This window comes from Danio aesculapii, chromosome 7, assembly GCF_903798145.1.
Source record: "Danio aesculapii chromosome 7, fDanAes4.1, whole genome shotgun sequence".
Taxonomy (NCBI): domain Eukaryota; kingdom Metazoa; phylum Chordata; class Actinopteri; order Cypriniformes; family Danionidae; genus Danio; species Danio aesculapii.
The window spans coordinates 57,671,226-57,694,304 of record NC_079441.1 but is presented as its reverse complement, the minus strand read 5'-3'; the positions used below and the strand labels follow the sequence as shown (position 1 = coordinate 57,694,304).

Genomic DNA, 23,079 nt, shown 5'->3' with positions numbered 1-23,079 from the left:
GTTCACATAGTGTCATCCGTTTTAACGCATGGTAACGCAAGTTCCCTTGATTGGAATCTTCTAGGGTTACACACGTAACTGTTGTTTCACCGAGAGAGAATGATTGAGATGTTGCCCTGCCACACCCTGCTTTACTTTCTGCATGCCTGTAATGTTTTTTTTTTTTTTGGCTTGTTTTTTTTTTTTCATTTTAGAATTTAAAACTGATTGATCAGCTTGGGCTTTACAGTTGCTTGGTTCAATGTCAAATAAGTATTGAGCATGTCACAATTCATTCATTTGTTTTCTTTTTGGCTTAGTCCCTTTATTAATCAGGGGTTGCCACAATGGAATGAACCACCAACTTACATGTTTTACGCAGTGGATGCCCTTTCAGCTGCAACCTTACACTGAGAAACACCCATACACTCTCATACACATACATACACGACGGACAATTTTAGCTAACCCGATTCTCCTATAGCTCATGTCTTTGAACTTGTGAGGGAGACCGGAGAACCCGGAGGAAACCTACGCCAACACGGGGAGAACATGCAGACTCCACACAGAAATGCCATCTGACCCAGCCGAGGCTCGAACCAGTGATCTACCTGATGTGAGGTGACAGTGCTACCCAACATGTCACAATTTTTCTCTGAAAAAAAAAAATAAAAATCTCACCAGATGTCAGTAACAACTAATGCAATCCATGCATACAAAGAAAACTAAGCTAATTAGTTTAGTAATTATATTATGTGTAGAAAAATACAATAACAAAGGGAAAAGTATTAAACACATGGAAAAAAATAGTGTAAAAAGCAATGAAAAGCCAGGGCAGCTGAAATCTCTCAGTAGTTGATGAAGATGTTGATGAAGATGAAACCAGAGTTGACATTACAGCAAGACAAAGATCCCAAACACAGCCTTGGAAACTGCTAATCGGTGCTAGAATGACCCAAAATAAGAACTAAAGATCAGAGTTCAGAACCGAGACTAACAAAAACATCAAGATTTGTAGACTCTGCTGAAGTATGGGAAACAGGAGTTCTCCTTGTGTCATTCCACTGTTATTATACGACAATTTAGTTTTTTCTGAATTTATTTTTGTTATATTTGGATGCTTGTATTGTTTGAGATTTTTCCAAAATATTAGTCTATTTCATTTATTTATTTATTTATATATATATATATATATATATATATATATATATATATATATATATATATATATTCATTCATTGATTCTCTTTTCAGCTTAGTCCCTTTATTAATCTGGGGTCGCCACAGCGGAATGAACCGCCAACTTATCCAGCACATGTTTTATGCAGTGGATGCCCTTCCAGCTGCAACCCATCTCTGGGAAACATCCATACACATCATACTCACACTACGGACAGTTTAGCCTTCCCAATTCACCTGTTCCACATGTCCTTGGACTGTGGGGGAAACAGGAGCACCTGGAGGAAACCAATGGAAACGCAGGTAGAACATGCAAACTCCACACAGAAACACCAACTGACCCAGCCAAGGCTCGAACCAGCGACCTTCTTGCTGTGAGGCGACAGCACTACCTACTGCGCCACTGCGTTGCCCTTATATATAAATTTCACAATTTCAAATGACTTTTGACCAGAAATGATACAGGCTCCTCCCAAAAGATAATAAGAAAAAATATAGATATTTTTTACAGTTGAAGTTCAGTTTAGTTCAATTAAGTGTAATGTAAACATCACTGCTGAAAGCCAAATCACTAAAGAGCAAATCCAACAAAGCTATTTTCTATTGATTATTGAGAGGGGTATGAATTAATTTGGCCACTTTTTGTTCAAATGTGAATAATAATAATAATTATTATTAATATTATAATAATTATCATTAATATTATTATTTTTTTTTTTTATGAATTGTACAATCATGCATCTGACAATCATGCATCTATATTGATGTACATGTACATGTTGCAAATTGCAAAAGATGAATATGATGTAGTGTCATAAAGCCATAATTTAGATTATGGCTTTGTGAATGGACAATGGAGGAAAAAAACAAACTTGAATTATCATTTTAAAATAAAATTTAAAAAAAAGACACTACCCACCACGAACATTTAGAAAAGCAGCCACAGTTCTAAGTTCTCGTTCACTACCTGTCACCACCACATGCTTAGCAAAGGTTACACAAATGAGGCTAACATTTCTACATTATGTTCTGAACTCTCCAGTCTGAGGTTGAAATGAGCTTTGCTTTTAACTTTTAACCTAATCTTGAATGCGTTTGAATTTAAAGGCCTTTTCCATGCTGGGAATCTAATGACTGAGAAAAATAGACGCTTGTTCCCTGATGATTTCATGTACAGGTGTACATCTCAAAGACTGATATTTTGACTCCGTTCAATGATCTTACCTGATCTTACTTTCATTTACAGTTTTCTTTTTTTCCTCCCAGCTACGGTAAATGCCAGAATATGCTGAAGACCCAGATTGTAGCTTTACCAAAAGATTTTGCCAGAGATTTTTTTTTTAAACTCAAGCAAAATCGTTTTTTTTTTTTTTTTTTTTTTTTTTTTTTTTTGTACACATGACTGAGAAAGTAAGATATGAAGTTTTAACTTTTTAGAATTGGTTTACTGAGATTTAACAATTTATGACCGTGAGGTCAAATGAGAGCCTTAAAGTGAAGCTCATTTTAGTAGTGGTCCACAGCCAACAGAATTTATAGGTTTTTCAGGTCTCCTGACAGAAGGATGGTAGTAGTAGGCAGATCACATTGAAGAAAACATTGGAGAGAGAACCAAATGTGAGGTGAGAAAGAGATAGCAATTTTAATGATCTTCCTTTTTATATCTACACCTCAATTATACTCTCTACTGCACCTGCAGACACAGACAAGGTGTAGGAGATCATTACACCACTCAGCCTTAAAGGTCGACCTCCCACAAAAAACACACAAAACCCCTTGTAATCTCCTCTCATCCTCAAGGGCTTCTGCTTTCCATGGCTTTAGAAACAAGAAAAGAGAGCCCACACAGAATTCATAATGAATATATTGAAGAAAGAAATCATACATGAACACAGGTTCACAAAAAGAAAATAAATACAATTAAATCTTACAACTGAGACAAGTCATCACTTATTTGCACATTACCCATACCTAACTCACAGAGAATTAAAAACTGAACACTACAATGGATAGATCCTGATAGGATGATACTGATAGTCATCAGCTGCATTACAATCAGGAAGGAGAAGCACTTCAGTATAAAACAGCTAAACCCCAGAACAAGACATCCTGTGAAACTCACATCTGAGAATGGCAGAACTCCCTCGACTGTGTGCACAGGCGTAGCAACTCTATTTTGTAGAAATGGAGCATAATTGGTCATTTCATATTCAGCAACCCAAGCAACACCTCATAAAAGAGAGATATGGTGAAGTTAGACTCAAATGTACAGATGTGGAGATTGTACCTAGCATACAGATGAGATTTAGAGGATGAATTCTTATCAATCTTATCATCTGTATGCAGTGTCTATTCTGTCTTTAGGGAATTGCAACTGCAGTTGTGGTCAAATACAAGTTTACATGCAGGATCAGCAATACGTAAAGTAAAATAGTAGTAGTGTTTTGTATAAATTATTCTTATTTGGATAAACTTGGTCCATTAATCCTGGATTAGAGACTCCTGGATCCTTGGCTGTTGTGCATTTTCCTTAGTTCCTTTATTCATCAGGGGTCATCACAGTGGAATGAACCGCCAACTTATCCAATATGTGTTTTACACAGCAGATGCCCTTCCAGCTGCAACACAGTACTGGAAAACATCCATACACATTCATCCACACACACACACACACACACACACACACACACACACACACACACACACACACACACACACACACACGTAGACTACGGCCAATTTAGTTAATCAATTCTCTTATAGTGCATGTGTTTGAACTGTGGGGGAAACCGGAGCACCCGGAGGAAACCCACGGCAACACGGGGAGAACATGTGAACTCCACACAGAAATGCCAACTCACTCAGCTGGGACTCGAGTCAGTGACCTTCTTGCATTGAGCCACCGTGTCGCACCTAATGTTGATATATTCATTAGTTCATTTTCTACCGGGCCAGGTCGAGGGGGCAGCAGTCTTAGGAGAGAACCCCAGACTTCACTCTCCCCAGACACTTCCTCCAGCTCCTCTGGGGGAATCCCAAGGCGTTCCCAGGCCAGCTGAGAAACATTGTCCCTCCAGCATGTTTTGGGTCTTCCCCGAGGCCTCCTCCTGGTGGGACATGCCTGGAACGCCTCCCTAGGTAGGCGTCCAGGAGGCATCCAAAACAGATGGCGGAGCCACCTCAGCTGACTTTTTTTCGATGTGGAGGATCAGCGGCTCTACTCCAAGCTCCTCCGGGGTGACAGAGCTCCTCACCCCATCCATAAGGGTGCGCCACCATGCGAAGGAAACTCATTTCGGCCGCTTGTATCCGAGATCTTGTCCTTTTGGTCATGACCCAAAGCTCATAACCATAGGTGAGAGTAGGAACGTAGATTGATCAGTAAATCGAAAGCTTTGCTTTCTTTACCACAACGGACCGGTACCTTGACCACATTACTGCTGTTCGTATGGGAAAGTCATTTTGTCTAACATCTGCAATGCAGGTTTACTACTAATTAATATGGTGCCTTCCCAGATGCATGGGAAGGGCTTTTGAAAAGCAATTAGTAATGCTGTTTTGCATGCAAACTTGTGTACTGTATGTTGTCTGCACAGGATGTCAGATTCACATGCATCCCACACATATATCTGGTGTTTGTTCTGTTTGTTTGTTTTTTTTTTTTTTTTTTTTTTTGTAGTAGTAGAGGTTACAAGGCCTCTGAGAATGAAAATATGAAATGAGGAAAAAACAGGTCTCTAAATGTGTCTCTCCAATCATTGTTGGTGCTTCTGTTTTGCTATGGCTGATTAAGCTGATTGCGTTTGATGTCACACTTGTTAATTGCCAAGCCAACACTTCTTGATTGAAATGGTAATGTGATTCTCATTCCCCCATTGTGTTTTCTTTCACATTCTTCTTTAACATATTTATTCAAGAATGTACATGCTTTCATTTATACCAAGTTATTTGTCCTCACTCTTTCTCAAACTGCTTTCTCTTTTTTGTTTAGTTTAGTTTTTTCTGTCTCATCTAAGTCTTTGTATTAGCAGCCTTATTTGTATCCGGTCACTGCTGTCTTCTAAATGATGTATTTTCGCTGGACGCATGTCCTTGTTTTATTCATTTCCATTTATTTATTTATTTAGTTTGATGTGGCTGCTAAGTGCCTCTCTGTCAAACCCTATGCTATCGGCTGTTAACAAATTACGGCAGGCCACCCTGAATGCTAAAAGCCTGCATAAACAAACCATTAGCTGACAATATGCACAATGTGTGGACTTGTATTTAAGCAAAGGCTTTTGATTAAAGCACAGTGTCCGTTTTTTTTTTATCTTTTTATTATTATTATTTTATTATTATTATTATTATTATTATGGCCAAAGCTTTAGACATGAGTGCTTCTGGCATTGGAACTTGTAACGAAGACAAACATCAATACAACCAGGAAGGATATAAAATAAATAAAGTTAGCTGACGTTATGATTTAACACATTGCTGACAAATTTCCCGAGGTAGCTTGACAGGGAAAATAGAGAACTACACCTCTAAGTCTTCTATTTTGTCATACAGTGTTAATACACAAAAGAACAATAAAAGAGCATTACACATGCGCATGCTGAAAACGCTAACATCTTTGCTTCCAGTTAGCGCTTGGCATTCGTAGTGTGAAGCTGGTTTGTGTTGCGTGTTTCTTGTGTTAGCATTGGCTGTTATCTCTAGTGAGTGTTTTACACTGCAGGGGAGATGACAAGTGCAGGCCATGCATCGCTGAAAGAGATCAAGACACACACACAAAAAAAGAGAGAGAATCTGGGCATGAGTGAAGAGAATAGAAAGTAGGTAGCAGAATCTCTCAGCAGGGGGTGGTCAGTGGTTCAAGAAACTAGAACCATGAAATGATACAAGAGTGAAGATCCTGTGTTACCTTGCTGAAGAAATGTAGATGGAAACAAATGCAGGGACTGAACAAGTGAGCTTAATTTCTGTGGATCTGCCAAGCAAGGTCAGAAAAAAAACAACACAGGTTCATTTGAAAACTGTGCAAAAAAGTGTATATTATACTACAATTTGCATGTTTGGGGATTCATTCATTCATTCATTTTATTTTCAGCTTAGTCTCTTTATTAATCTGGGGTCGCTACAGCAGAATGAACCGACAACTTATTCAGCATATGTTTTAAGCAGCAGATGCCATTCTAGCTGCAAACCATCACTGGGAAACATCCATACACACTCTTTCACACACATACACTACGGAAAATTTTAGCATACCCAGTTCACCTATACCACATGTCTTTGGACTTGTGGGAGAAACCGGAGCACCCGGCGGAAACCCACGCCAACATGGGGAGAACATGTGAACTACACATCAAAATGCCAACTGACCCAGCTGAAGCTCAAACCAGGGACCTGCTTGCTGTGAGGCAATCATATTACCCACTGCGCCACCGTGATGCATGTTTGGGGATTTTTAAAGTAAAATATCAAGTTTTTATGAGCCGTTAAACTTTATGAACATGAACTTAGCTGTGTTTCATTAAATTAGTTGTATGTATTGTCATAGTTTGATATTGAAAAGTCAATTTACTGGCACCAAAAATTTAACTCACTGTTGTGTTTAAAAGTAACTTAGAATTTGCACTATATTATAAACCCTAAAACTATATTATAAACTATAAACCCTAACCTATACCTAACCAAACATATTTCACTGAGCTCATACTAAAATAGATTGTTCACTCAAAAATGCTCACTAATTTCTCACCCGCACTTGGTTCCAACCCTTTTCAAGTGTCTTCTTTCTTCTGTAGAAAACAAAAGAAGATAATCCGGAAAGCTCAAAACATGTAAATTCCAAATAGTAGGAAAAACAGAGAGTATGGAAGTGAATGATTATACATATAAATAATAACTTCAACTGTTAAAAGCTATTAGCTACTAGATAGTTAAAAATGATCAGTAACTGATAAAGGTTATGGTAGCTATAAACCTTAGCTTTTTATTTTGATTGCAGTGCAATACTGTACACCTTTTGTAGAGCTGCTTTGAAACAATAATTATTGTGAATTGAATTGAAATGACAGGTTTCCAGCTTTCTTAAATATATTTTATGTTGTGTTCAACAAAGAAAAAATAAAAAATACTCATTTGATCAAGTGAAGGGGGAGTAAACGATAACATAATTTTCATTTCTGGGTGAAATATCCTTTTAAGAGCCATATTGTAGTGGTCACCAAACGGCAGCTCATGGGCCAAACCCTTCCCACAAACGACAAATGTCTGGTCCATGTTGTCAAACATGCAGTACGACATACAACTTGAAATGTTTTTTTTTGTTTTTTTTATCAATTTAGCTATCATTTTTATTTGATTTGATTTTAAGTTACCGTACATTGCAATTACATGCAACTAGTTCTTATTTAAGTTTTAGTAGATTAGTAGTAAGCTAGAATTGACATACTTGCAAAATAAGTCATAGAACAAATGTGCAAAAAGGACCATCAAATTAAATTAATACCATTTAATATAATTTAACTCATTGTTAAAAATTAGTGGAGAAGGGGCACAGAGAATATTATAAGTTGTATGCTATAGCTACTGCCTGTTTGACATAGTACATTTAACAGACATGTACTTTCTGTTACAATCTGTGGAGAGACATTCACAGGGAGAAAGTGTGCTGGCCTTCAGCCTGGCTTGCTTTAAATAATTTGCCCCTTTGGGAAAATAATTGGCACCCTTGCCGTACTAAATGAGCTAGTAAGTCTACTACATGAGCTTCTTAGTATTATTTCTTAGCAGACTTGTCTGTAGCTCAAATGCTATAGCTTGGAAATGCATTTTGGATATGGAGTTCTATTATAAGTTTTATCTTTGTGAAAAGTTGCATGATGGCTTCAGTATATGCAATATTATCAACACGGCGAGTGTTGATACAGAGAACAGCTGAAAACATTTGCTTTCGAAAATACTATTGGAAGAGTTTAGGGAAGGAGATGGGTTGGTCAGTTTATATCAAGCTGATATATTATGCACAATGACAAGCCAACTGACTTCTCCGTCATGGACATGCAAGAGAAGCAGCTACCCTAATATACACTTCTGGAGATTGTAGATTATGTAGCCAGAGGATGACTGCATTTCACAAGTGCCATTCATGCCTGCTCTTCTCGCGAGAGAAATTTGAGGTCTTAAAAAAGCGTACACAGCTGCCTCTGGTGAATTTGCAAAACAAAAACAAAAACTGCAAAAAACGTAGCTCCTGGGAGGTATATGAGGCTCTCTAGAAATGTATATAGGGGTATGTTATCAGAATGTGCCTTGGTTGATGGACACAGTGGCCTCTGGTGGAATTACGAGAAAATGCATGTGTTGGTAACATATTTGAGATTGTCAAAAATGTACATGACAGCCTTTAGCGGATTACATATACAGTTGGAGTCAGAATTATTACTCCCATTTGACTTTTTTTTTTCTTTTTTAAATATTTCCTAAATGGGTTTTTAGAAACACAACAGTAAGCAAATGATGATGGAATTTTCATTTCTGTGAGAATGATCGCTTTAGATGACCTCTCTTTCTGGCTTAATTTGCATAAAAACAAAAGCACTGTTGAGGAGTGAATGGACATAATCTTAGTGATCTGTGTTATATAATCTGATCCCTGTAGTCTAAATCATTTCAGAAGATTAAAGCTGGCTCAGTGCTTATTGTGACCATGACCGTGTCTGTGTCTGAAAGAGATGGGCCAAGAAAAGATGAGAAAATTAGCTATTTCTCACCCAGTCCCAGAGTGACTGAGTGCATGTGAAAACATCCAGCTCTAATTTACATGCCCGCAGCAGATTCTGGCCCATTTTGACTAATTGATTGATGTATCAATGCATAAACTGTTCATTCTTACAATGTTTCTGCACTAATCAAATGCATGAACTGGTTTATCTCTAATGAGCTGGCCAAAGCATGACTAAGAATAAACTTGTCATCCGGGGCAACCTCACAAATAGAGTAGGGTTTTTGTTTTTTTTCCGTTGCACCACCAAAATATCACTGTGGCAACTTTTTCATTTCAGATGACTCCTTTGGGTTTATGCAGCCTTTTTGGGTGTTACCGGGTGCATTAACAATGTAAAAGACAGAAGTTAACCTACAAGTCAAGGCAGTCAGCAAGTACACGGTACAAAAAATTACTGCCCAAGTGTAGATTTTTTTTTTTGAAGATTTTTTTTCAAGTGTAGCAACAGCTTTAGGTTTCACCTACTTTAAAAATGTGTATTGGAAAGTTTGCATGGCTAAAGCATCTTTACTGAATTGTTTATTCCCAGTTGTCTCAAAAGAAAACAAATAACAAAATATACAAAATAAGGATACGCTAAACACTGCAACATTTATTTATTTTATTCATCAGGCAATATTGTGAAAATACATTAAATGTTGTTACAAAACAATCCTTACAAAGTCATGTATTTAAATTCTCACCATATACACAAAGCTGGTGTAATTAAAACATTCACTGACATGTGCAAAAATCTCAAAAATACGGTCGACATTTACAATATTTACAGTGTAAATATAGGCAAGAGAGCTTAACGTGCAACAATAAAAAAACACATGCTGGTACAAAATCACCAGCAAATTGAGAAAAGATCTTCATCCATTTGGCAGCACACGCTGCAAATCCTCACAATGCATACACACAAAAAATGTGCTGTATTTTCCCACAATCAAACAAATTATTAAAAGGTGCTGCATTTTCTCACAATGCAAACAATTTACATAAATAGTGTACCCAAAAACTTGACGGACATCGCTGTGCCATGACTATTGCTCAGTCAAGTTGTAGGTGATCTTTGAAAGGTGAGATTTTTTGTTTGTTAATTTTAACATCCTGATTCCCTTGTCTTTAGTATTTTATTTGCCTAAATAACCATAACCTAAATAGCCAGGTCCATCACGTTGTAGGGTCCCCTTGAAACATTTTCGTTGTGTTTCATTTCGTTTCATTATGTTCCAAGCTATTTGAAAGTGTTGTGCAAAAAACGTTTTTTTTTTTTTGTTTTTTGTTTTTTTTGCGTTGTGAGGATTTGCAGCATGTGTGCTGTCAAAAAAATAAATGTTTTTTGTAATTCCATATGTTTTTTTTTTTTTTATTGCAGCACGTTAAGCTTTTTCAGCCACTGCACAAAAAAAAACTTTTTTTTTCCTGGCTATACTTCAACTTTTTTTGTGTAATGTCACTAGAATTTTACTATTTCGCAAAAGGTACTCTGAACTCATTAAATCACATTTAATGGTCAAACCCGTCCATTAACATTAAACATTAAATAAATTTACATATTAAAATGTCAAAAACGCCATCAAATCTAAACAATGATATTTTTTAACGCAGTTGACAGATGATTCCAGAACAGAAAAATCTCACAAAAGTATTTTAAAAAAGAAAAAGAAAAAACTTCAGGAGGAACTTCAAGCATGTGAGGTTGTATCTTCAAATACCTTCCATGTGAAGTCTCCTAAGTTGTTGAATACATCTCCTCTTCCGGGACAGCAGACATTCAGCTCTGTTGAGAGGGCTCTGAAAGTTCATGCTGCTGCTGCTGCTGCTTACTGTTTTCAAAGAATGTGGTTGTTCACATAATTGTTGGTTGTGGCGAGGGGGCAGGGCCGAGAGCTCTGGACTATAAGAGGATGAACGATGGCAGAGGAAACTGAGCAATGTCCATGTTGTGTTTGTTTTTGGTTTAGAAAACAGTCTGCATTAGGAGCTGCTGTTCCTTTTATTAATAAAGGAAAATTATTTAATACCTTTCCTCTTGTACCAATATCAATATCCAGCTTTACTACATTGGCATAGTGAATATAGACTTATAGTATAGTACTATAGAATATATATAATACAGAATATAGCACTTATTTTATAGTAATTTCAATTTTTGTCCAAGTTTGAATAACTAGATGGTGAGTAAATGAAGTCAAAAGACAAAAAACAAGGTTTTGTTTCACACAAAACTGAAAATTCTGTCATAATTTACCCTCCCTTCACTGGTTCCAACTTGTTTGTTTTCTCTTTTTTCTGTTTTCTGTAAAACCTGCAACCTTAAAAGTCATGGGTTACAGGTTTTCAGCTTTCTTCAAAATATATTATTTTGTGTTCAACAGAAGAAAGAAACTTAAAGGTTTGAAACCACATGATGCTGAGTAAACAATGAGTAACTTCATTTTTGGGTGAACTATCCCTTTAAGAACCACTACAAATCAGCATTCAATATTTTCAAGCTGAAATTTATAAGGCAGAGTTGTGTTTTACATAATGTTTCGTTCAATAGTAAATGTACAAGGCTACACTAGAACTGATAACCGTAACATACTGTAACAACGCAAACTTGTTAACAGTCAGAATTACACTGGGTTTGTTAATTGGGTTAACGTTAACAGGCAGAATTACACTGTCATGGCTCATGGCGGCTTTCAATTAAGCAACTAAGTTATACACACAAATTACATCTTAGAGTTAGCAGTATTTGAGGCGGATATGAAATAAACATATACTCAATTTTTACAAAGGTACTTACTGTGAAAGTCATTGTGGTTTATTTGCACCTCGCCCAGCAGTGGTGGCTTCACATTACAGTTACACTGAAAGAGAAAAAAGAAACACATTAGCAGATACGTGATAATTCCATCATAAAGTAATAAGTTAATAACAATAGTAACTTAAAGTATCAGGATAGACCAGTATGGTCAAAACCATAGGTTAGATATTAATATTACAGGTGGGAATACACAGTTTTTCTGCCACATATAGAGAAATGTATCTAACCCTCTACTGCACGGTGTCACCATATGGCAACATGATACTTATGTTCATTTTCCTGCCACTGTTTCTTAAAGACCAACATTATTTTTTTTTTGTTGTTGTTGGAAAGAGAAGACCTTAGAGTAGCCAATGATGTGCTTTGGTTAAGTCACATGACATGCTGTGTTTGTCTGTAGCGCAGTTTCTGACAGACTGGCATTTATTGTGAGTAGTTGCTGAATGCAAATGTAAACGTCAATAAAAACAAAGGATCAAATTATGTCAGATCCTTAAAAAAATCTGAAACATCACTTCCAGTAAGTTATGATGACATATTTACTACAAATTTTTGTATTTTTTTAATTATTCATTCATTCATGAACCGCCAACTTATCCAGAACGTTTTTACATAGCTGATGCCATTCCAGCTGCAACCCATCTCTGGGAAACATCCACACACACTATGGACAATTTAGCCTACCCAATTCACCTGTACTGCATGTCTTTGGACTGTGGGGGAAACCGGAACACCTGGAGGAAACCTACGCGAACGCAGGGAGAACATGCAAACTCCACACAGAAACGCCAACTGAGCTGAGGCTCGAACCAGCGTCCCAGCGACCTTCTTGCTGTGAGGTGACAGCACTACCTACTGCACCACTGCGTTGCCACTTAATCAAATTACTTTCTTGTAAATTGATCAAATGTATGTGTTTCCAAATGGCAACACTGTGGAACGTGCAATATTGCAATGGGTTAGCTAGCTAGCAAGGTCAGCTGTGAACTTTTAAGTTGTAACAATAACAACATGAATGCTAGTAATATAAAGTTGATTAGTTGTATGTTAATGACATTTGCATTATGGATAAAATCTAGTTTTAATGGCAATGCTACTTTTGAATAGATATGAATACAGGGAACCGTGTATTAGCAAGCACCTCCATGTTCTATGGTAAGTGAAACAAGAAAAGGACAGAACTGGCTCTTCCTGAGGCAGATAAGACAGGCGTATTATAGTATATAGCATATTATACATAAACATTGTTAGCTAGTAGCTAAATTATTCTGATGCATCTGGATATACTAGACTTGTTATTTATTTGTTATAATATGTACTGGAGAAAATATTTATATTCACTGTATGTTGTATACATGATAATACAATATTAGGCTTGTTTTTAATAATATTCAGCAAAAAAGAATGGAATTAATGAAAGCTGTTGGAATATGAGTTGTTGGAAAGTATGTATAAGGTGTCATTTAAGTTCTGTGTTAAAGCTTATAATACTGCAACACCAATTAAATCATTTCAAACAACACAATTATTAATTATAAGTAAATATTTAAATTTGAAATTTCTAAGTTAGATCAATTGTTGAACAATGTTGCCAACATTTCATAAAGTAGCTTAAAAATTTTTTTTTTCCAATTTTTTTTTACAGCACTTCAAGTAAAGCCATTTTAAGAAAAGAAAAACAGTCAAATTTTTTTTTAAATAGATTTATCATATTGCGTGCTGTAGAGGGCTAATTATCGTTACTGTGTATAACATACTGTCAGAGGTGACAAGCTAAAGTAATGCCCATGCTGTTTGTTTTTATGTGAAATTACTGAGACTTGCACAAGGTTAAACTTAAACATAATTCAATAAATACAGAATTCCCTACTCACCGGAACTTTGATGAAGGAAAATCCATCTGAAGATGATGTTTTGTTGGATCTCTGCCATTGCTGGCTTGCTGCACTAAAATTTGAATATCACATGCATGAGTACACACATTTTTTGCTTCAAAGTTTGTTGGCCAAACACAGATATTCCTTTTCGGATTGATAAATTGGCTGAGCAAAATTTAATCTGTTTGCTGAATTTTTTATTTTTTTTTAATTTTAGCTTCAAACTATTTGCTTAAATTAATACAGAGGGTATTTTTGGCCTAACTATTGGGAAATAATTTGGTGAGTCAATATTTAATTTATTTTGTTTTGTTTATTATTATTTATTTTTTTTACAGTATAGGGTACCTTTCTTTATTGTTCGTTACCAAACTGTTTTAAATTAAATATGGTTAATTTTCACAGAAGATGGACACACAATGGCCCTGAAAGTTTTTAAGCAAAATATGTTAGAATCTTTGGATGAATAAATCAAGCAAAATTATATGTAAAAGCTGGTTTTGTTAAAGCCACAATTAGATTTGATAATTTGTACTACAACAGTCTTGGTATTGCTTAATGGACTTCAAGGTTAATGAAAAGCTCTCAGTTCACTAGACTTTAAAGCTATATGCTGTTAACTTTGATTACCTAATTGGTATGCATAATGCTCTGCAAAATTAGCTCATATCAGTTGTATGTGTTCTTGCTAACTTCAAATATGCTAACAGACCTTTTTTTCTGCAAGTTTGCCAGCCCCACTAGCCAATGAATACGTCTGGAATATCTTGTTGGCATGGTAGCAAGTAATGCCACCTGGCATTGGCAGCCAATAAGAGCTGTTCACAGATTGACAAAGAGATTTGTTTGCAGTGATTTATAAGGACATGCCACCACTTAAAAAAAAAGAAAGAAACACACCTTTAGATCATTTTGAAGCCAACATTAAAAGGCAGAACATGAATTTGTAGGTAAGCAATGATCCCCCTTAAAAAAGCCCAGATAACCTACTGTAAGTCGAGTGAGTAAATGAATGTATTTGTTCATATTTCTCTAGAACATTTTTCTCTGCGCTTAACAAAAATGATTATAGTTTTCATGGTCCACAAAAAGGGTTTGTTCACCCTGACATACCTTTAACTTACATTCATGTCATTTTGACCTTTATGACTATCTTTCTTCTGTGGAAAGGTTCATTTTAATGTTGGTAAAAAGAATAAATTCACACAGGCCTGGATTAACAAAGGCATGAGTAAATGACCATACTGTTGAATTCATCATGCATATTATGGGTGTTAGTAAACAATCAACAGGAAAAAAGTAGCTGTAAAATATTAACACAAGATATCATCACACATACACAAACACGCACGCACGCACGCACACACACATAGGACAACTCATCTTCTCCCCCTCATTTCACCTAAGCTATTCTTAAATGGGCTTTATTGGCCATGAGATAAATCCTGGCAAAGTACTTACATGTCAAAAATACAGCTAACGTGCACATTACAGACACAATGTCCTCTCTCTTTTTCTCCATCTCTATCCATTGTGCTCGCTCACTTTAGCTTGAGCTCTCCCTCTCTCTGTGTCCCGCATCAGCACTCTTGCAGACAGCACTGGCCGCCCTATCTCTTTCCCTCAATCCAACTCATTCCCTGTCTTTATCTTAGCCTCACACGCTGGCCTTCCTAAGCAACTATCTCAAACTGCAGCTAGACAGGGCATTACAATGGGAAAGAGGGAGAGTAATTTAGCAATTAAGTCTCCCGTCATCTGAGAAAATAAAAATTAAATTGTCAATTGTCAATAAATACATAACAATGTTATTAAATTTAAAAAGTCGCCATTCACCCAATACTTATTTACTTCATTTAGTATTCTGGAATCAATACAAGCTAAAATTAATTGAAAGAAATTGTGGCATAACTCAAATAAAAATCTGATTTTGAGGTTTTGCAGCATTGCATTGTTATGTGGGTGAAGGTGTAAAACTGAACATACACACCTGTAACTTGCACTGCACCTGGAATATCAATTTATTGATATTAAGCCAGTTTACCACTGTGTCATATTAAATAGTGTATTAATATGAGTGATTCCCTTATTTTAATCTTCATTTCACACTTGCTGATATTGACAAGTTTTTTACCAACTTTTTTTTGGTATCATTCATAGAATAACAAAATGTAACAATTCTGCCAAAGCCTTAACCCAAAGCTGCCAACATTCATTGTTGTTTTTTCTTCCATTACCCCAAACATAATGTTATTTAAAACAGAAATTATTCATTGATTCTGTAATCTTGGAATGGCATTTTTATTCATTTTTCTCTCTATAATCATCCGGCTTCCTTCCGCCAACATAATAATCTCCCTGTTCAAAACACATTACTGTATTTGATGATGGTGATCACATGGTACAGTAGGTCCAGTGGTGTCATAAAATTACTTCTGATTACTTTTTTGTGCGATAATCCACTCACTCACCTACACACTTACAAACAAATAAACACACATACAGTACAGACTCACACACAAAATATCAATTGTCAGTCATTGATCATTTATGCTCTAAAAGTGTTCAAATCATGCCATCATTGTTCCCTTTATACATGATCATTTTTCTTAGAGTTTGCATCTTCTACATTGCACGTTTGATGTAATACTATTGTTGCCATTATCCATTGATTTCCGATTGGGCATGAGTCGGCACATTCGTGTGCTGGCTGTGTGACTGTAATCCATGTGATAGCTGGAAAACAAACCGTTATATTTCCCCGAGGTTCATGTGAGTTAGTAATGGCTGTTTCTGTGACCCTGCTTGTCTTAGTAAAGTGTTTTTGTTGTATTTTAAAAGACATACAGTTTGCGATTCTCCTAGTTTCAGAGCACTGTTTCTCTCAATCTCAACTGAACTTAAATATCCATCAATATTCAATATTATACAAGATCTAAAAAAAATCTTATGCCTGTTCTCTCCAGCTGGCCAAGTTGGTCTTCACCTGCTTTAGCTGATCATTTGTCCAGTCTATCAGGCTGACCAGGAAGTACTCCAAACCACTTTCAAATTAACCAACAAGACAGTCATTACAAAACTGGGACCTAACCAGCTTAGTCTATTTCCCCCCTTGGCTTTAGCCCCCTCATTCAATAACGTTTACCCCTTTTCAGATCATTTTTTCTTTAAAATATGTTACATCCACATTATGGTCTTAACAGCCTTTCTTCTTTTAGATACTTTTGTCTTCTCTTTCATTACACCACGCTCTCCTCAAGTTCTTCTCCCTTTTCCTTGTCCTTTTCTTTATCCTTCAGCAACTGTTTCTTTGAATTAGTTGTAACGTCTGCTTTGGGAGGGTTGGAATTGGAGTTGGTGGTGTTGTAGGCACGGATGTATCCGCGTGTATGCTGCGTGTGGAAATCTTCACTGCCACTGCTGGTTGTTGAGGTGCTTGTTGCTGATGTGCATTGGACAAGCATGCCATGTAATGACTGGCTGCGTTTGGTCCAGATTACACTAAGTCTCTTGGCATAACTATAGCAGGCTGTTGTTGCAATTTCACCCATATCAAACGAAGAACTTCTCTTGTAACGCAGTGCGCTATGAGGAGATCTTTCATGGGAAAGAGCAGGGCTCTGATAGGCCATTGAAGAGTTCCATTGGCTGTCTTGACCTCCCCGACGGACTACAACACCCCCTCCTGTACTAGACCGCCTGTCACGACCATATGTAGGGGGAGGAGCCAAGCTTAAACTTGCCCTCTTACTTGTGTCCACGTTGGTAGGGCGAAATTTGAGTGATTTTGCTATTAATTGACGTGACTGATGTGGCAGTGTGGAGGGGGAATAATTACTGGGGGTGTAATACAATGACATTTGCTCTTTCTCCATTGTGTACGGTGGAAGAGGCTTGATAGATCCGACCTCAACTTCTAGTCCTGTCCTGAACTGCTCCAGATTCACTCTTGGCTTTGGGAGAGTTTTTGGTTTCACTTTGGAAGTTGTTTTTGGCGGCGAAACCAACCCTCCCTCTGCCACTTTTCGTTTTTGAATGAGCTCATTAGGCAGCACTACCATCATCACATTCCCATTTCCATTACTTTGAGAAAAGACATCGGCTCCTTTTGAAGGAAGAGGCGGTGAGTCTGTTCCTGAGCATCCCACTTCTTCGCCTATTTCATGATGATTGTCATGGTTACTGCACACACGGTGGCGTACCATCAGTGCCACTGTAAACACCAGCAGTGTTACCACAACAATCCCACCAACCAGAATTGTAAGGGTCCCGCCAAGGAAATGGGCTTGAAGAGACCGGCAGTCTGGATAATTGTCCTTGGTGCTAAACTGGCTGCAACCAAGGATCTTTGTGGCGGCCATGGAAGTGACTGTGTCATCATAAATGGCTAGCACGCACAGATTGTAGTCTGAGCCAGAGACCAAGTTTTTCAGTAGGAAGCTGTCACTCGTGGGGGGTAGAATCCTGAAAAAGGAAGGAGCGAGAGAGTGGGTGGTTAGTAACCTGAAGCAATTACCTTCTCCACATTCCATCACAACGAAACAGTATTTTACTGAGACGTGTTCCTTTATTTCCTTGTCCGTAGCACAAAAGCATACACTAGGTAACGTAATGAAAATGTTCTGGGCTGTGTCAAACCACTACCCAAATTAAGTCCTTCCCAAACAATACCTCTAATATTGACACATAATTACAGGTTTGGATCAAGACCTTGAGACATTACAATACTGTTTCAGTCACATTATTAAAACCCTCTCATCCACCCACATGTAGACATTTTTTTTCTTAATCTTTCTGTAATGAAAGAAATGCATCAGCTAATGCCTGCTATTCCCTTGTCCTGGTGGCTTTAATTATGCCTCTAAAAAGGAAAATACACTTTAAGATCTGTACATGTAATATTAGTCTCAGACAAGTAAATGATATGGCTGTGGACATTTTTGCTGCCCTAGATGAAGGATGTTTTGCTGTTTTTGAATTTTGGGAGCTTTCATTGTGTCCTTTATATCTATTGCATTATTGCAATAGATAAAAAAAAAACATAATGTGTCTTAAATAATGAGTTTCAGCATAAAAAATATACATTTATTTGCTTTTTATTGGGTTTTTATAGTTCATTCATTAATTTTCCTTCGATTTAGTCCATTATTTATCAGGGGTCACCACAGCAGAATGAACCGCCAACTATTACAGCATGTGTTTAAACAGTGGATGCCCTTTCAGCCGCAGGTAACAAATACACACATATATAATATCCATTCACTCTCACATTCACACACACACTCATATACTGAGGCCAATTTAGTTCATTCAATTCACCTATAGCACGTCTTTGGACTGTGAGGGGAAACCAGAGCACCTGGATGAAACCCAAGTGAACGGGGAGAACATGCAAAAGTATTCCGGTTTCCCCCACAGTCCAAAGACAAGTGCTGTAGGTGAATTGAATAAACTAAATTTGTTGTAGCCTATGTGTGTGACTGAGTGTGTATGGACGTTTCCCTGTACTTGGTTGGAGCTGGAAGGGCATCTGCTGTGTTAAACATATGCTGGATAGGTTGGTGGTTCATTCTGCTGTGGCAAAGCCTGATGAATAAAGGGACTAAGCTGAAGGGAAATTAATGAATATTATATAATAACAAGGCAAAAATGACAAAGCTGCATCAGATTCATATTTGAAGTGTTGATTTGTGTTATATTTTATTGCTATTTTATTATACAATAAAAAACTAGTTTATGGTTCATAATTATCTATATGATTATTATTAATATTTATAATAATAACCTGTCTTCCATTAACTGACAACAGATATTCTTGCTAGCTTAGTTGGCAGTCTTTTGAAAAGACCTCAGATTTAATTCTTCAACATTTAGCTGACTTACTTATATAATCTCTGTCACATTAAGTTGGGATATTGAAAAGAAGTATTTACTATAAAAATTCACACTTCAGCGTCAGTTGTTGATATTTTAACATTGTATTTCTGACATGAATGTTAAGTTATAATTTGTTTTTTGAATCAATAATGTTAAAAACATTCTCTCCCACTCTTTCTCTCTTTGTCGAACACACACTCACTGTCTGTCTGAACTGCTCTGTCATCGGGGTCAGAATCTATTAAGCCCGGCTGCACTGTAAATTATGAGTTACAGCTCAAGGTCATTCTATCTGCCCTCTTATAGCTTTGTATTTCCAGACTCTGTATAGCTATGTGTGCCCTTGTTGTGTTGTTTCCAGGCACAGGAAAAGATATGTTGTTAAAATAAACATGAAAAAATGTTTCACTAGCTCTATCTAAGGTAGTACACTGCAGCTGACAAATTTTAAAAGTCACTGGCCATGAGATGGTAGGTTAACATCTTTCTACCATGACATAAAACAAAAATAGGCATTGCCATGGGTGGACTCTAGTAAACTAGATATAGTAGGTCTGTAGGGGGATTCCTTTTTATCCCAATTAGTAGGTGCACTATGTGAATGACAAAGCAGTAATGTTAGCATTCGTAACATTAGTTTGACCTACAGTACAGTACATGTCAGGTGAATTTTTACAGTTTGTGATACTGAATCCAGTTCCAAAACAAGAAGAAAGAAACATTCATTCATTTTTTTTCGACTTAGTGCCTTTATTAAACAGATGTCGCCACAGCGGAATGAACCGCCAACTTATCCAGCATATGTTTTGCGCAGCGGATGCCCTTCCAGCTGCAACCCATCACTGGGAGACACCTATACACTCTCAATCACACACATACACTACCGACAATTTAGCTTACCCAATTCACCTATAGCGCATGTCTTTGGACATGTCGGGGAAACCAAAGCACCCAGAGGAAACCCACGCCAACATGGGGAGAACATGCAAACTCCACACAGAAATGCCAACTGACCCAGCCGAAGCTTGAACCAGCAACTTACTTGCTGTGAGGCAATCGTGCTACCCACTGCGCCACGGTGACGCCAAGAAAGAAACTCTTTTTTTTTTTTTGAGTGTAGGCTGCATATGTGGAGTCAGTCTAAATTCAAAGTCAAAGTTTGAAATTCTTTTTATTCACGTTTTTCAAAATCATTATTTTTATTTATTTTTTTGTGGTTAGGAGCATTTTACAGTTTTTCTCAGTCGCTTTGGTGCATTTCTCACAACACTAGTTACATTTGCACAACAGTTAATGCTTTTCTCAAAACAATTAGCACAAACTGCAAAACCTAGTTAATAACCTGCAAAAGCGTGTCACTTGCTCAAAATGGATTGCTCATTCCACAAATCAAGTATTCATGTCAATGAAAGTGTCAGTGTCATCAAGTTGAAAAGTCCTGACACCATTGCATTGTTAATTTTTTCCAATGCAATGATTTTGGTGACACTTCCTGAAAATTCTCAAGACAGCACTATTTACTATTTGCACAGCCATTTAAAAAACTACAGTAAAATTAGACATCACTGCATTTAGTGAGGCATCTGAGTACAAGACACTGAATGTGTAAGTTTCACATTTTTACTGCATTTGCTGCATTTTTACTGCATTTGAAATTCTAATGTACTCACAGCAACGTGCAAAAGAATAAATACACCCTTATTTACAACAAACATAGACTTCCTTTGGGTAGAGCTAAGCACAACTGTAAACAATATTGCAGTACATATTGGAACTAAACCTAGAACATACACAGGTCTGTAAATCATTCATGAAATTGTTCAAGACATTTTCAGGAAAAAAAAAATATATATAAAATTTGCTTGACAGATTTTGACAACTAGTTCAACGTTTTTGTATGTAATGACTCAAGTAATAAAATGGGGACTTATATGGAATGACTATTCAGCATTCACAAGTTTAGTTAAGTTTGACTGACATGACATAAGCAAATGATTATGTTATAAAACAGCAAAGAGTTGTATGAAAGCAATTGATGCATGTCCAAAATCATTTGCAATTTGTTTGAAGGAATGAGAAACTGCTACTGTGATGTGCACAAATGACAAATTGTTTTGAGAAATGCATGAACTGTTGTGCAAATATAAATAGTGTTGTGAGAAATGCACCAAAGCGACTGAAAAAAACTGTAATCAAAAACGTTTTAAATTAGCAGAAATTAACTCCTGCATGACATCACTAATGACAGTTCTAAAAGTTTAGCAGTTCACGTCAATGTTTGGGAAACGCACCCTTCTATTAGTTGTTTTTGTAGAACACAGAAGGTGAATATTTGAATAGCAACAAAGGTCACTATTTTTTATATTACAAAAAAGAGTGAAGACCAGGGGTGTCAAGTTTTGAATGACAAACAGACTGTGCAACTATCAAAAAACATAATTAATAAAATACATGTAGCTTTCTGAGAATAAAAGATACCTTAAGACTTTTATTCAGCTAGGACACAGTAAATTGATCATAAGTTAAGATTAAACATTTGTAAATTTAGAAAACATTAGAATTTTGAATAAAAGCTGTTTCTGTCCATCAAAAACCCCTAAAAATGTCCACAGTAAACGCAGCCTTGGTAAGAATAAGAGACTTTTAAAAACTTAATAATAAAATGTACCATTCCTGAACATATAGAGTTAGGTCCATAAATATTCACATTATATTCACAATTCTAACATTTTTGCCTCTATACACTATCGCAATGATTTTGAAATTAAACATACAAGGTGTGTTTTAACTGCAGACTGTCAGCTTTAATTTGAGTGTATTTACATCCAAATTAGGTGAACGCTGTAGGAATTACAATAGTTTGCATATGTGCCTACCACTTGTTAAGGGTCCAAAAGTAATGGGGCTATTACTTTCAAGAACACTCTCCAGGAGCTAGGTATATGTGTGTCAAAGTCAACAATCAAGAAAAGACTACACCAGAGTGAATACAGAGGGTTCACCACAAGATTTAAACCATTGGTGAGCCTCAAAATAAGGTAAGGTCAGATTAGAGTTCTAAAAAAGCCTTCACAGTACTGGAACAACATCCTATAGACAGATGAGATTGAGATCAAGATCAGCTTGAACCAGAGTGATGGGAAGAGAAAAGTATGGAGAAGGAAAGGAACTGCTCATGATCTTAAGCAGTAAAGCATATTGGTAGTAGTGACATGGCATGGGCATGTATGGCTGTCAATGGAACTGGTTCTCTTGTATTTATTGATGATGTGATTGCTGACAAATTGACTGCAGGTCTTGGAAGGATTTGCAACCAAGTATTAAACATTTAAAGTTTGATTTATGCTTATTATTCTGTCCAGTTACTTTTGGAACCTTAACAAGTGGGAGGCACATATGAGAATTGTTGTAATTCCTACAGAGTTCACCTGATTTTGATGTAAATACCCTTAAATATCCTTAAAAAGCTGACAGTCTGCAGTTAAAGCACATAAAAGACCCTACTGTATGTAATTATTTCAAGACTCAAATAGTTTTGAGGGGCAGCTCATATACTCACTCTTCCCGCTTTTTTGTATACATCTTCTGCTGAA

At 36.7% G+C, this 23,079-nt stretch overlaps 2 protein-coding genes across 3 annotated transcripts in view; one reads left to right on the top strand and one right to left on the bottom strand.

The window, feature by feature from the left end:
- pcxb (pyruvate carboxylase b) overlaps window positions 1–23,079 on the top strand; it is a 340,834-nt gene that overhangs the window by 182,536 nt on the left and 135,219 nt on the right. The gene's annotated exons all lie outside the window — the stretch shown is intronic.
- Window positions 15,902–23,079, bottom strand: part of LOC130232393 (leucine-rich repeat and fibronectin type-III domain-containing protein 4) — a 44,077-nt gene continuing 36,899 nt past the window's right edge. For both annotated transcript variants that reach the window (XM_056462261.1, XM_056462260.1), the window contains one exon: window positions 15,902–18,073. In XM_056462261.1, the coding sequence (XP_056318236.1) occupies window positions 16,849–18,073 (1,225 nt within the window). In that variant the 3' untranslated portion in view covers window positions 15,902–16,848. The remainder of the gene's footprint in view (window positions 18,074–23,079) is intronic.